General features: G+C 42.8%; 1 protein-coding gene across 1 annotated transcript in view; it reads right to left on the bottom strand.

The window, feature by feature from the left end:
* Positions 1–13819, bottom strand: part of HKDC1 (hexokinase domain containing 1) — a 43945-nt gene extending 30126 nt beyond the window's left edge. Inside the window, exons 1-2 of the mRNA XM_034777319.1 lie at positions 13575–13819; positions 3262–3424 (exon numbers count right to left, since the gene is read on the bottom strand). Of these exons, the coding sequence (XP_034633210.1) occupies positions 3262–3424; positions 13575–13712 (301 nt within the window). The 5' untranslated portion in view covers positions 13713–13819. The remainder of the gene's footprint in view (positions 1–3261; positions 3425–13574) is intronic.
* Between the last annotated feature and the right edge of the window lie 251 nt (positions 13820–14070).

Genomic DNA, 14070 nt, shown 5'->3' with positions numbered 1-14070 from the left:
TCAAATGTCCCTCATTTCAAGGAGCAGCACTGATCTTAATCCCACAGTTATCTATGTTCCCTACAAATTTGCTATCTCCACTTTTATTGTTGAAAATCATCAATCATCAGAAACAAAGAGCCATGGAACTGAGGAGACAGGAAGAAGGGTTATTCACATGAAAGGGATACAGCCCCACATCATTTTAAATTTCTTGCATGAATAATTTGTGTCCCCCATTTTGGATCTGTAACTGGGTGGCTTACTCTCGGGTTAGAGAGCCTGGGCTAAGCCAGTCCTGATTCAAGGGTGAGCCCCACATGAGAGGGCTCAGGGAATTCCATTATAAAGAGCAACTGGAAGCTGCATAGAGGGACATGCTCAGAGAGAACAGACTTTGCTAGGAGTGAGCAGGTTCCAGCGGAGTCCTGGGATTCCGGACTAAGGGTATGTCTACACAGCAATTAAACACCTGTGGCTGGCCCAGGTCAGCTGCCTCAGGCTCTCGGGGCAGCCATTCAGTCACAGACTGGCACCAGGGTTCTGGGACTCCTCTCCCCCTCCCCCACAGGGTCCCAGAGCTCCAGCTCAAGCCTAAACATCTACACCACAATTAAACAACCCCACAGCCCATGCCCCGTGTAGCCCGAGTCAGCTGACCTGGACCAGCCGCAGGTTAGACATACCCTAAGACTCCAACCAGGAAAGAGCTGGAAGTCACCTGCTAATTCAGGAGAGACCCTGAGCTGGCAAGGAAGAGTGTGAAAGCTTTCCAGCCAGGGAGGCCTGGGAGTAGGAATAGAACTGTTTGTTTGTGGGATTTGAATTTCTGCGTAAATAACTAATAAACCCAGACCCCAGGGAGGGGTATTTTGACCTCAGAAAAAGTATGGGGAGTCTATGTCAGGAGTCCTTTGAGGGAGAAATTATTAGCAGATGCCACAGAGGCACCCCTGGCCACGAGGGACTATGTCAGACCTGGAGTGCTGCATTTGGGCCTTGGCAGGCTGAGAAGTATGCTTGTTCAGGGGAGAGACTTCGCCTTTCGTTAAGCCCATTACAGTACTTATTGGAAAATAAAAAGCTTTAATATGCATGCTGGATAAAACAAATAGCAGCCAATCATGACACAAACCACCAGGAGTCTCATCAGGATGTGCGAGAGGGAGACATTTAACTGATTGGGTAGGGCTTTAGCTACCCAAATCCAATTAGTATTAATAGGTAGCAGGCAGCTGAAACTGTGTAGAAAACTGAAAATCAGCTCTCAGAAATTTAGGTAGAGTTTGAAATTTTCCATAATAAACTCTGATTTGAAGATGCAGCCCTTTAAATATTGTGTGTGGCAGGGGGTACACAGAAGCTAAGGGTTTGGTAGATCACCATGAAGTTGAGTGAACCCAAACCTATGCTCTCCTGCTCCACAAGGCAGCAGCTAGCCCTCTCCTGCCACATGAGCATCACAAAGCCAATGTCTGCTAAAGGGAACCTGCTATGGCTGGCTTCTGCAAACTAACAGAGCTGCTTTGGTGTGTTCAGTCTCCTTTGCCTGGTCAGTTCAATCATCATTCTGCATGTTTCATTAGGGACTGAAGCACAGCTTACCTCTTCAGTCAATTTGTTTGCAAGAGCATGGTTGATTTATTACTGTTGTTGGAAATGAAGATTAATTCCATCAAATCTAATGAGCACTTTCCTGACAGATTATATAGACTGTGTAGGGGAATGCTCCTTCTGTGTTCTGTAATTTTCACATTGTGGAAACATGTAATTTTAGAGATAAACAGAGGTACAGAAGTCACTGTCGGGAACCAAACTGCAGAAGGGCTAAGTAGCTATGTCAAGAAATCATGGATCCAGGGGGGAGAGGGAGTTATTAGAACTTCAATACAATAGCTGGGGTTTAAGATGAAGGCTCCAGTCCTGCAATGGGGTTCACTCCATCTCCTGTGTCCACTCTGAGCTCTATTGAGTTCTGCATGTAGCCCCTCACAGGGTCCGGGCCTCATCATACTGCACCATTCTGGCTTCCATGAATTTAAATATTTTTCCTCTTGTATATCCAACTCAAGAGGAAAAACATCCATTTGCCTAAAGTTATACACATCCTAAAAATGAAAACTTCATATTGTCTCCAAATTGCATTGATGTTACTGGACTGTAGAGGGTCCCCTCATCCTATTTAATCACAGGTCCGATGTTGGTTTGAGCATTGCTTCATGTCAGTGGCTAAGACTAGATTAGTATTTTTGTATTCAGTAAGATGAAGGTTTTTAGAGCTAGCTGAGTGTTGTCCTGATAAAAGCAAAACACACCCTCACAAAGGCATTGTATATATTCATGTCATCTGATGGCACATTGTACCAGAAAAATATTAGGTGTGTTTAACATTTTTGTTAATGAGACACAATTATCTTCTCCATGAATGACAACTACTGTAGAAGGCCATTTAGCAAGTTAATATTAATCCCCAATCTTCTACTCTCCCTGCTGTGCTGCAACTGAGCGTTAACATCCCCTGGAAACCAAGGGACTGTTGGACTGTACCTGCACAGCTCACTCAACAGCTGAGCTGAGTTGTGCTTGGAGCAAGGAGCAGCTTGTCACAGCGTAGTTGACCCTTCAAGGGGAGAGAGACTTCAGCCCCAACTGTGACAGTTAAATCACCTCCCAAGGTAGAGAAAATGGGCCCAATTAGGCCTCTGAGATAAAAAGGAAGAGGCCTGGCTGGTGGGAGAGAGAAGACACCAGATGAGGAAGCAAGCTCTGAGAACTGATGCTCACTGGAGAGCAGGAGCACCCAGAAAGGAGCCCAGGAAAGACTGGAGAGAGCTTGAGAAGGACCGAAAGCCACTGGGCCCCAGGACTCCTGTGTCAAGGAGTGGAATCTCTCTTGGAATATCACAAATGCCCCTGGGAGGAGGGATGTGGGACTCCAAACTAGTGAGACAAAGGGCTAGGACTGTGGGCCAAAGGAGCTGTAGTTGATAAAAGACTGAATAAATAAGATCCCACAGAAGGGAATCTTATTGTAAAGATTCTGGTCTTAAGAGTCAAGAGTTATTAACCATTGCAAAGAACCAAGAGGGAACTGAGGACATAGAACCTGCAGGGCCACCCTAGGGCACAAGGGGATACTCTGGAATGGCTCCCACCCATCCACACAAGTTGAGACTGTTACAGATCTCCAAATTCCAAATTTAAGATCCCTGGACATACTTTGTTGTAATCCATGAATTCCTTAAACCAAAGAAAAAGTAATAATGCACCAGGATCACTCACCAGACCCATCAGGAATCGACCGTACAAATGTTGGCAGCATTTTTACGGCAGCTGTTGGGTGTGCATCTCTTTCCAGGCCCTTCACCATCTCTGCTTGGAAGCGCGTCATCACGTCAAGTAATACATCATCAGAAAGACGCATGTGATAAAGGAACCTGTCAACCTGAATCAGGACATTCAGAATATTATTTATGATGAGATAACACCTAGGGACCCTGGCCTCGGATCAGGACCCTATTGTGCTAGGTATTTTACACACACACACACACACACACACACACACACACACACGATAGTCCCTGCCCCAAAGAGTTTACAATAAAGTACATAAGGGATGATTTATCTCTACTAGAAGTCACTAGAGCAGGATTTCTCCGATGCTCCCACCATCATTAGTGTCCAGTTACACAGAAAATGCTTCCTATATACAACCACTAATCACAAGGGTTTGGTGCAGTGTCTTGAGCACAGAGTTTAGGACTAGGAACTCTTACATTCTAATCCCAAATCTGCCACTGACTTCTGAATGACCTTGGGCAACTCACTTCACTACTCTGCCTCAATGTACATCTGTAAAATGGAGATGATTGTATGTACCTAACTTTCAGAGGTCAGAGAAATAGTTAAATGTTTATAAAGTGCTTTGAAGTTAAGCACCCGACATACATGTAAAATGGTTATTTACCCTGATCCTCTGATTCGATTTTCTGTGACATTAGCTATAGTCATATGACATAGGGTTAGCCTGGTCCTGCCCCATTGAAACCAATAGCTAAATTTCCATTGACTTCAGTGTCAGAAGGAGGATGGCCTATATAAGAAATGCTTCAACCTATAAAATCTATTTGTAAAGAAGTTTAACGCAGTATTAGTAAAATACCGTCAGAAAAAATATTAGTTATTTGTCCATCAGAAAAGGTCTGGCCTGTTCAATGGAAGATCCCAAGTCTTGGAGTTACACTGCTCTAACCAGAAATCAGGTGTTTTGTGCAATTTTTGTCCTCCTATATACATGTGTTTGGGCATCAAAGAACTGAACAGGAATAAAGACTTTAGCCATGTCTACATTACAGGGACTACAGAGGCATAGCTACAGCGTTATAGCAATGCTGGCATAACACTGTATCGTAGACGCCATCTGCAGCAACAGAAGACGTTTTTCTGTTGCTGCAGGAACACCACCTCCCTGAACAACAACAACTAGATTGATGGAAGCATTCTTCCCATTGACCTAGTTGCCCCTACACCAGAAGCTCATGGGTATGGATTTTTCACTGAGCACCGTAGTTAGGTTGACCTACATTTTAAGCGGAGACCAGGACTTTGTGAGAACTTAACTCTCCCCACCCAGGACCAATTGATTCACCAATTCATGAGTCACAAACAGTAGTCAAAAATTACTTACACTTGAATAGATTTGTGAATCTTTCAGAAAAATTAGGTGTTACTGGTGCTATTAGCTAGTCCTCTGTACCCAACTTTGCAAAATCCCCATCTCTCCCTATCACCAGCACCACCCTTTTTAAATGCTTACCTGGTCTCCTGTAGCTGCTCACATCAAGCCAAGCACACCTATATCTTTTGCCTATATTTGCTACTTGAGTGGTGTGATCAAATCCTTACCAAGTATGTAAGGGGAAAGTTTGTGGCTTTTAAAAAAATCAGCCTTAAATTTTAATTAACATAGGACTTTAAAAATTAGGAGAAATTTTTACTATGTGTATTTTAATTTATCTCTGGTCTGCTGAATTATAATACATATTTTCTTATGTGTGCTGTACTGATGGCCTTTGTGTTGTTTAGTCATCACATTTATTGTTTTGACCACATTAAAATATTTCTACATTGTTTAGAGCAAGGTTTAGAGTTCAAGAAGGCCAAATATAGGTAATCCATCTGATGTTTGTGTGTACACACACACACACACACACACACACACATTTGCAGTTGTGAATGTTACAACTGTAATTGTTCTTACTTTCACATTTATACCATTTTACATATCTCAGTTTTCAGAGAAGGAAGATTATCCTTTGATCATTTGAAAGGATGCATCTATAAATGTCATCTCAATCCATCCTTCTATTGACTTTCCTTGTACACTTAATGTAGTTCTTTCTATGTAATACATAAACAGAACATTCAGGCTGCAAAGTCAAGCACTCAGAAATTAGGAAATGGTAAAATTAAGATTGTCCGTGTGACTTTAATTCAGCCATCTTTAATTACATGATCACATACTTTATTCATTCCCCATGGTCCCCTGCTTCATTCAGTGCAAAGAATCGACGCTACTCACTTATAGCGTGTCTACACTTGAAATGCTACAGTGTTGTGCAGGTTTCCTTTCAGAACAAGGACTGATAGTTCAGACAGAGTGATCACTTTGTGAAAACATTTCACTTTCAAAAGATGAGCCTGGGAGCTTAAATTCATAACTGCTAGACACTAAAAATCATGGACTGAGCAGAGACACTGGAATTATGGGTTATTACAACAATCCATAACCCACTAACCCCTTCTTCTTGTCCCAAGACTGCAGAGGTGTTAAGAGGCCACTCTACCTTGAAAGGTCCCATAAAATGTGGCTAACTACTTATGCTAAACAACCTGTTCCACCTTGCATTCCGCTCTGACCTTCGGAGTACCTTTCCCAGACATGAAGAGGAGCTCTGCGTGGCCTGAAAGCTTGTCTCTCTCACCAACAGAAGTTGGTCCAATAAAATATATTACCTCACCCACCTTGTCTCGCAAATATTAATAAATCTATCTTCACTTAACTCTTGTGTGGGGAAGCATTACCAGTCCCTATTTTACAGATGGGAAACTCAGGTGAGATTAAGGTCAAGAGTATACTAATTTCAGGTGCCCCAATAGGAGATGCCTATGGCCTGACTTTAAGAATTTTATAGTACTATGTTCGGAGCACAGCTCCCATTGACTTCAGTTTCAGCTGTGAATGTTCAGCAAATCAGACCTGATTGTCTCAAGTCAGGCACCCAGAAAACGAGGTGCATACGCAGTTATTGGCCATCTGTGAAGAGCTTGGTTTAAATAACTTGCCCAGCATAACACAGGAACTCGGTGGCACAGACAGGGATAGAATTCTATTTTCTGGTGTGGCATTCAACAGCCTTAACCATGACACAGGCCCCTGTCTCCCTCCACTGTTCTGTCTCATCCACTAGACACCTTTTGCAATTTCTGCAACAAATGAGGCAGGGGTCCTACAGACAACAGCTTCATTCACTACACATCGCTAATTCACTCCCAGAGCCCCAGCCATCCTGTTCACTGAATGAGAACAGGATCCTGTGGAAAAAATAGTATGTGAACACAATTAAAACTCTATACATCATATTGACACCCACATGGATCTTTAGCAGGGTTAGAATCATTAGAACCACTGCACAGATCTCTACCACCTGTCCTAACAGAGTAACTGAAAGCAGTAGTAGGTTGGCATCCTTTGTGTGGGCAACTCACTAGAAGATGAGCCACACGCTTCGCCAGTGGAGTTCATAGATTTTTGCTGACTGCAGAAGAATGCTGACTCACAAACCCTTGATACTATTCCAGATTCTGACGGGAGTGTGTTCTAGTGGTTACAGGTGCTTATGCCCCTCTCCTGCTCCATTTGCCCTCATCCCTCTGCCCCACCCCACATCTGGCCACTCTAGCCCCAGTTAGTGTTCCAACACCACTCAGCTCCCTATTCCAGTTCCCCTCCTTCACTCTACATACCACTCATCCCCCTCGGTTGCTCATCACAGTGCCCACTCCCATGTCCACCATGCCTCCAGACTAGGCACCCCATCCCTCTGCATTCCAATCAACTTGTATTGATTAGGAATCAGCTTAAGAGAAACTAAAATAAGTCACACAAATCAAAATATGAGTATCTACCCAGGTGCTCACCCTGGTTTGACTAACACAGAAAAGGAAAAAGAATGAGGAGTACTTGTGGCACGTTAGAGACTAACAAATTTATTTGGGCATAAGCTTTCGTGGGCTAAAACCCACTTCATGGGATGCATGCAGTAGAAAATACAGTAGGAAGATATATATTACACAGAGAACATGAAAAAATGGGTGTTGCCATACCAACTCTAACAAGACTAATCAATTAACGTGGGCTATTATCAGCAGGAGGAAAAAAAACTTTTGTAGCGATAACACTGGTCTACAATTTTTGAGACGTCGTCTGCTTCAGAGATAAAATGTGCTATTTATTATGTATTTTGATGTGCTGAATTCAAATATGACAATTAAAACAACTGATTGGCTACTATTTCTAAGATATTTAAGATTTTACATTTTATGTCTATGTATATTGTGTAGATAGTAGAGTTTTAATCATAAATTGTAAACCTAGGTCTTTTCATGTGTTTATGGTTGCTTTACATGATAATATTTCACCTGTCCTGTTCATTTAACACTTTAAAAATCAGCAAAAGGGTTATATAAATAAAATTTATGATGAAACAAAAGGCAAAAAACTATTCTGTTTGGAAACCCTAACATCACCTGCCAGGAGATTCCACTGCTGTAGTCTGGAGCCCAACAGCCCTGCCTTACTCTTGGGTGGTTCCTAATCCCTGACAAGGTCATTCAGTTCACCTTGTGTTATGAGGTGTGGTTCAGAGGAGGAGGATGGGAGAAAATGTGGGTCCTGTGACATTGATGGTTCAGGAACAGAAGTTTCATCCTCTTCCTCGTCTGACTCAAGTGAGAATGATTCTGGTGCATCAGGAACCGGCAGTCCTTCTCCGTGGGGTACTGGGCGTATAGCTGATGTAATGTTTGAACAATGCACAGTCCACGTTTTCTTCTTTGACATACCTTTCCCAACTGGAGGCACCATGCAAAAGTAACAATTGCTGGTATGATCTGTTGGCGCTCTCCAAATCATTGGCACTGCAAAAGGCATAGATTTTCCTTTTCCTGTTGCACAAGTGTTGCAGCATATGTGTGGGGCCCACCTCTTGTCCTGATCTCCAATTTTGCAGCCAAAATAAAGGTGATAGGCTTTCTTAACCATAGTGGTTATACTGCGCTTTTGTGATGCAAAAGTCACTTCACCACAAACATAGCAGAAGTTATCTGCACTGTTCACACAAGTACGAGGCATCTCTGCTCACTTTGGCTAAACAGAAATGTGTCCCTTTGCAAAATCAAACACTGACAAATAAAAGAGCACGACACTGTATGATTTCTAGAGCTGATATAGGGCAATTTGTTCAGCAGAGTGATGTAAGCTTCGTTATGATTGCATCATCCATGACTTCTAGGAATAACATGATGCAATTCATATCATGTATGACGCAATACCAGCTTCAGATTGCATCATTCATTGTTTTGCCTAAAAAGCAAGTACTGTCCAAACCCAGGCATAGATTTATTCATAGATCCAGTCAAAGATGTATTTTAGTCATTTCTGGTTTAAACTGAGATCCCTTCCCTTTATAACTCGCTTATCCTCCGCCATTCCCAAGTCAAGGGTCGTATATACTGACCCAATAGCATATCTTGAAAACTAGAGCCAATCAACAATTTTAAGCATCATTTTCATTCTCAATGACCCAGAATTAGTAAAGTTTGACTACATTTATTTCAGAAACATTTTGGCTGTAGAGCAGTGTAATCAGGATGGCCCATTTTCAACAGTTGATGAGAAGGTGTGAGTAACAGTAGGGGAAAAATTAGCATGGGGAAATAGTTTTTACTTTGTGTAATGACTCATCCACTCGCAGTCTTTATTCAAGCCTAATTTAATGGTGTCCAGTTTGCAAATTAATTCCAGTTCTGCAGTTTCTTGTTGGAGTCTGTTTTTGAAGTTTTTTTGTTGGAGAATTGCGACTTTTAGGTCTGTAATTAAGTGACCAGGGAGGTTGAAATGTTCTCCTACTGTTTTTTTAAATGTTATAATTCTTGACGTCTGATTTGTGTCCATTTATTCATTTGTGTAGAGACTGTCCGGTTTGGCCAATGTACATGGAAGAGGGGCATTGCTGGCACATGATGGCATATATCACATTGGTAGATGTGCAGGTGAACGAGCCTCTGATGGTGTCCCTGATGTGATTAGGTCCTATGATGGTGTCCCTTGAATCAATATGTGGACAGTGTTGGCAACTGGCTTTGTTGCAAGGATAGGTTCCTGGGTTAGTAGTTTTTTGTGTGTGGTGAGTGGTTGCTGGTGAGTATTTGCTTCAGGTTGGGGGGCTGTCTGTAAGCAAGGATTGGCCTGTCTCCCAAGATCTGTGAGAGTGAGAGATCGTTCTTCAGGATCAGGGCCGGCTCCAGGCACCAGCAGGTGCTTGGGGCGGCCAATATAAAGGGGCGGCACTCCGTCTGGTATTGGGGCAGCACATCCGGGTCTTCGGTGGGAACTCGGCAGCGGGTCCTTCGCTCCCTCTCTTCCTCTTCAGCAGCACTTCGGTGGCAGCTGAAAGAGGAAGAGAGGGAATGAGGGACCCACTGCCGAGTTCCCACCGAAGAAGTGGCACGATTGAGCTGCTGCCGAAGTGCCGCTGCTCGTCTTTTTTTTTTTTTTTTTTTTGCCGCTCGAGGTGGCAGAAAAGCTGGAGCCGGCCCTATTCAGGATAGGTTGTAGACAGACTCCAACGAGAAACTGCAGAATTGGAATTAATTTGCGAACTGGACACCATTAAATTAGGCTTGAATAAAAAGACTGGGAGTGGATGAGTCATTACACAAAGTAAAAACTATTTCTCTTGCTAATTTTTCTCCTACTGTTACTCACACCTTCTCGTCAACTGTTGGAAATGGGCTATCCTGATTATCACTACAAAAGTTTTTTTCTCCTGCTGATAATAGCCCATGTTAATTGATTAGTCTTGTTAGAGTTGGTATGGCAACACCCATTTTTTCATGTTCTCTGTGTAATATATATCTTCCTACTGTATTTTCTACTGCATGCATCCGATGAAGTGGGTTTTAGCCCACGAAAGCTTATGCTCAAATAAATGTGTTAGTCTCTAAGGTGCCACAAGTACTCCTAGTTCTTTTTGCTGATACAGACTAACACGGCTACCACTCTGAAACCTGACAGCAAAGGAAGAATCTGTCATTTGTTTAAATAGATTCCCTTCTTTTGTAGTGTCCCTTCCAGTTCTACCAGGGTTGATGGTTTGTAAGCTAAGCTGGTGCTGGCACCACGTTTCTGTACTTGTGCAGAGCTGTCAGAGTGATGGCACAGTATTACAAGCAGAAGTCTGTTTATACACAGAAAGGGCTTGGCAAAGCTGTAGAGGATCAAGCCCACTCCCACGCTGACACTTCCACCGTTCCTCGGCTCTCAGTGGGAGGCACCATTTTCAGGGTGAAGGTTCACTCTCCTTGCCCAGTCAAATCCAGGCTTTTCTGAACAGTCAATCAACAAGTGTGCTAAGCCTTCCCCCAACCCTCTCCAGCTTCTAAAATTCATTTCCAACTTACCTTGCTAAGTTACATATTTTTGTACCACAGAGGTAAGTCACTGATTACAGCACAGGTGGGTTGTACCCAAAGGCCATCTCAGCCTTGCCTACGGCAGCATAACCATATGATTTAAATAGGACCTAGTGCTGTGAGGTGCTGAATGATGCCTGGAATTGTGAGCACTGGCCCAATGGGAGCTGAGTGTGCTCCACTCCTCAGAGGAGCAGGTCAGTAGGAAACCATAGGCTAATTTCTTTTCCATCTTTGGAGCTGTCTCTTTTAAACTGCAGCCCTACTTTAGGTGTCTGAGGTGTTTCCTGGCCATTGGCCATGAAAGGGGTTCAACAGTGGAGATTGGGGAGTGCTTGTACAGGAAGTCGTGATAAAGTAATGGTGAGCCACCAAGAGGCAGTTTCATTTAAATGGGAGTGGGGATAGATTGGCCTGTTCTACCGCCAGATATCGATATTTGCATGGATCATTTCTGGAAACTAAATGACTCATTCACAGTCCCATTTAAAACCAATGAGCCAAAATTATCCAAAGCACATAGATGAAAACCCAGATAAGAAACAGGCAAATCTATCAGGTGCAGCCACGACCCTGGGAATAAATTTAGAAATTTATCATCTAAACAAGAGATTGCTGAAAGCATTATATTTTTGAAATATATTTTAAGATAAAGGGAAAGGGCTCTAAGGCACTCCCATCTCTCTCTCTCTCTCCCTCTCTCTCACACACACACACACACACACAATTTTCTCCAGAGAGGCTGATAAGTCTGTGACAGAACTATCTGAATAGTGATCACAAAGTTATTACATCTCTCCTTTTGCAGAGGTCACCCCCTGATCATCAGCTGTCTCTAGAAAAAACAAATTAAGGTGTGTGTGTACGTGCTCGTTAGGCTTAATGTGTATTCTAGTTGCATTCTCAGGCTCAGTTTGGACAATCCCCTTGTTTAGCAGCAGACTGTGGGCAAGTATAAACCCTTTAGGAGCATCTGCACTTAAGATAAGGGAGTCCTTCAAAACAAAACATTCCAGAAAGACCAAGCAAAGCCTCCTGTGATCTTTAAACTGCTTTACAACCAAAGAAAGGTCATACCATTAAGTGGTTTGATTATAAAGATAGGGACCTTCATAAGATCAGGAAAATCTCTATAGAAAGTAAAATTCTATCAAACCAGCTCCCTCTCATCCCATTGGACCAACACAACCCTTGTGTTCATTGTCTTGCCTTTCCTGTGAAAGTGTCATTGAAGCAGTGATGAGCTGAGGAGGGCTCTGGAGTCTCCCCACTTCTTTGGTTAATGAAAAATCAGCCGTACCAGAGACAGCTTATATCTGGACTCCATAAAAATACTTCCAAGTGGTTGGCTTTGATTGCAGCAAGTGGCAGGCTGCCTTTTTTTTTTTTTAAATGTCCCTCCCAGAAACCCAACAATGGCTTGACTCTTCCATTAAAATTGTACATCAATAAACTCAGAGTATTTTTCAGGAAAAAAAATTAAACACAATTCCAGGAAACATGCTGTTCCAAGTGCCGTTGCTTGCTTCCTTAGTTATGATCATGAAAAAACGCTGGAACACAAACTGAGGTTTATCACAGACCGAGGGGAAAACCTGAGAGTTAGGGCTGCTTGTTAAGATAGGGGCAGCATGTTACCCATTGCAATGTCCACTCATCCTCTCTTTCTAAAAGGAAGGACATTGAGAGAGCACCCAGCAAGCCTACCAGCAGAAGGCACTCTATTTTTCTGGAGGGGGGGAGGGAGGGAAATCCAACTTGTTCTATTGCTGGACTAGCCCAGTGGTGGGGCTCATGTCACTCATGGGGATCTTGGCTCATTTCCTCTTGCTCCTTTGCTTAACAGCCTACTTTTGCTTCTGGTTTGCTCATGTATCTTAACAGCCATTCTTCCAGCTCATTAGAGAGAGTGACAATGACAGGGCCCAAAGGCAGTGTAGTGTAGATCCCTCTTCACCAGAGACAGGTGGCAACTACAAGAGGGTGAGGTGGTGTTAGGTCAGGAGGTGGGAAATCAGGGGTTTAACAGAGATGCAGAAGATTAACTCAAGGAGCGTGCAGAGTGTGAGGGTTTTATGCTGCAGTGCCATTAGCCCACATACCAGCGCTTTGCCAAGAGACTTGACTTCGCTATCTGCTGTGTGCCTAAGGCAGGGCACCATCAGCTAGTTTGTTCGCACATCAAAAGCTTAAAGTCTGGTCTGTCTAGGACTTCAGTGTTTACAAATCTGAGTTTTAATTAACAATAATCAAACATCTTGGCTGAGATTTTCAAAGCCAGATAGAAGATCTGGACATAAAATCTTTCCCATTAAAATGAACAGGAGTTGTGTGGCCAAATGCCCTGGGGCCCAATCCAAAGCCCGCTGAGGACAATGGGTGTTTTTTCATTGGTTTCAGTGAACTTTGACTCAGACCCCTCCTCAGTTTTGAAAACCTCAATCTCATTGTCTAAATCAAAGTGATAATGCAACCAAACAAGAGTGCAAGTTTCTCATACTATGCTTCACTACAGCAGTATGCCGGAAAGCACTTTGTTTTTGCACATTTTTAAAAAATAGCCTCAGAGTTAACATTGTAGTCTTCCCTTATTGAAGATTATTTACACATTCACTATGTAGAGAGTTTTGTTTCCTAGAGCTATTCTAAGTTTATCAGATCTGAAGACTAAAGGAAAATAGGACTGTTTTAAAGTCCAAAGATTTACCAACCCTTTGATCTCCACCTCTTTGCCAGGAGCATACTACAACGCATCCACACTTTTTTGCTCATACAGTAAAATAGTCTCTGCTCTCCTGTAACCCACATCAATCTTACCAACAAATAAATTTGGACCTTACCTTTTTGATTTGATCTTCTTTTAGTTTTGTAAAATAAAAAGCTAGTAAATGCACAGCAAACATTTTCTTGAAGCTTATTGGTGTCTCAGTGGTGACAGAGCTGCTGTGAATAAGTAATTCCAAAGTAGCAGATCTCATTCACGAGCTAAGTGTTAAAAATACTTCAACAAAGCCATTTTCCCAGAGTGAGATATTAGAGCTCCTGTGAAATCAAGTCCAGGACTTAATCTATTCAGTTTGGTTGGTTCAATGATTAAACTTCTGTCTCTCTCTCTCCCCCCCACCCCCCCCCAGCCAGTCCCTCCCTTCCCCTGGTACACACTTTATTGTCTAATAGTAAGCATCTGGCTAGCCGCCAAGGTGAAGGGGGGAAAATGATGTGTATTGGCCCATTCAGGAATTTTTACCACTTAACAATCCAGTTACTATGCAATGTTCTTTGCTTAACCCAGCACCATCTTGTGCAGCATTTGACAGACTTCCACAAGAATGTGAC

Source organism: Trachemys scripta, chromosome 7 (genome assembly GCF_013100865.1).
Source record: "Trachemys scripta elegans isolate TJP31775 chromosome 7, CAS_Tse_1.0, whole genome shotgun sequence".
NCBI lineage: Eukaryota > Metazoa > Chordata > Testudines > Emydidae > Trachemys > Trachemys scripta.
The sequence above is the reverse complement of the archived record's forward strand: the minus strand, read 5'-3'. Positions and strand labels throughout refer to the sequence as shown.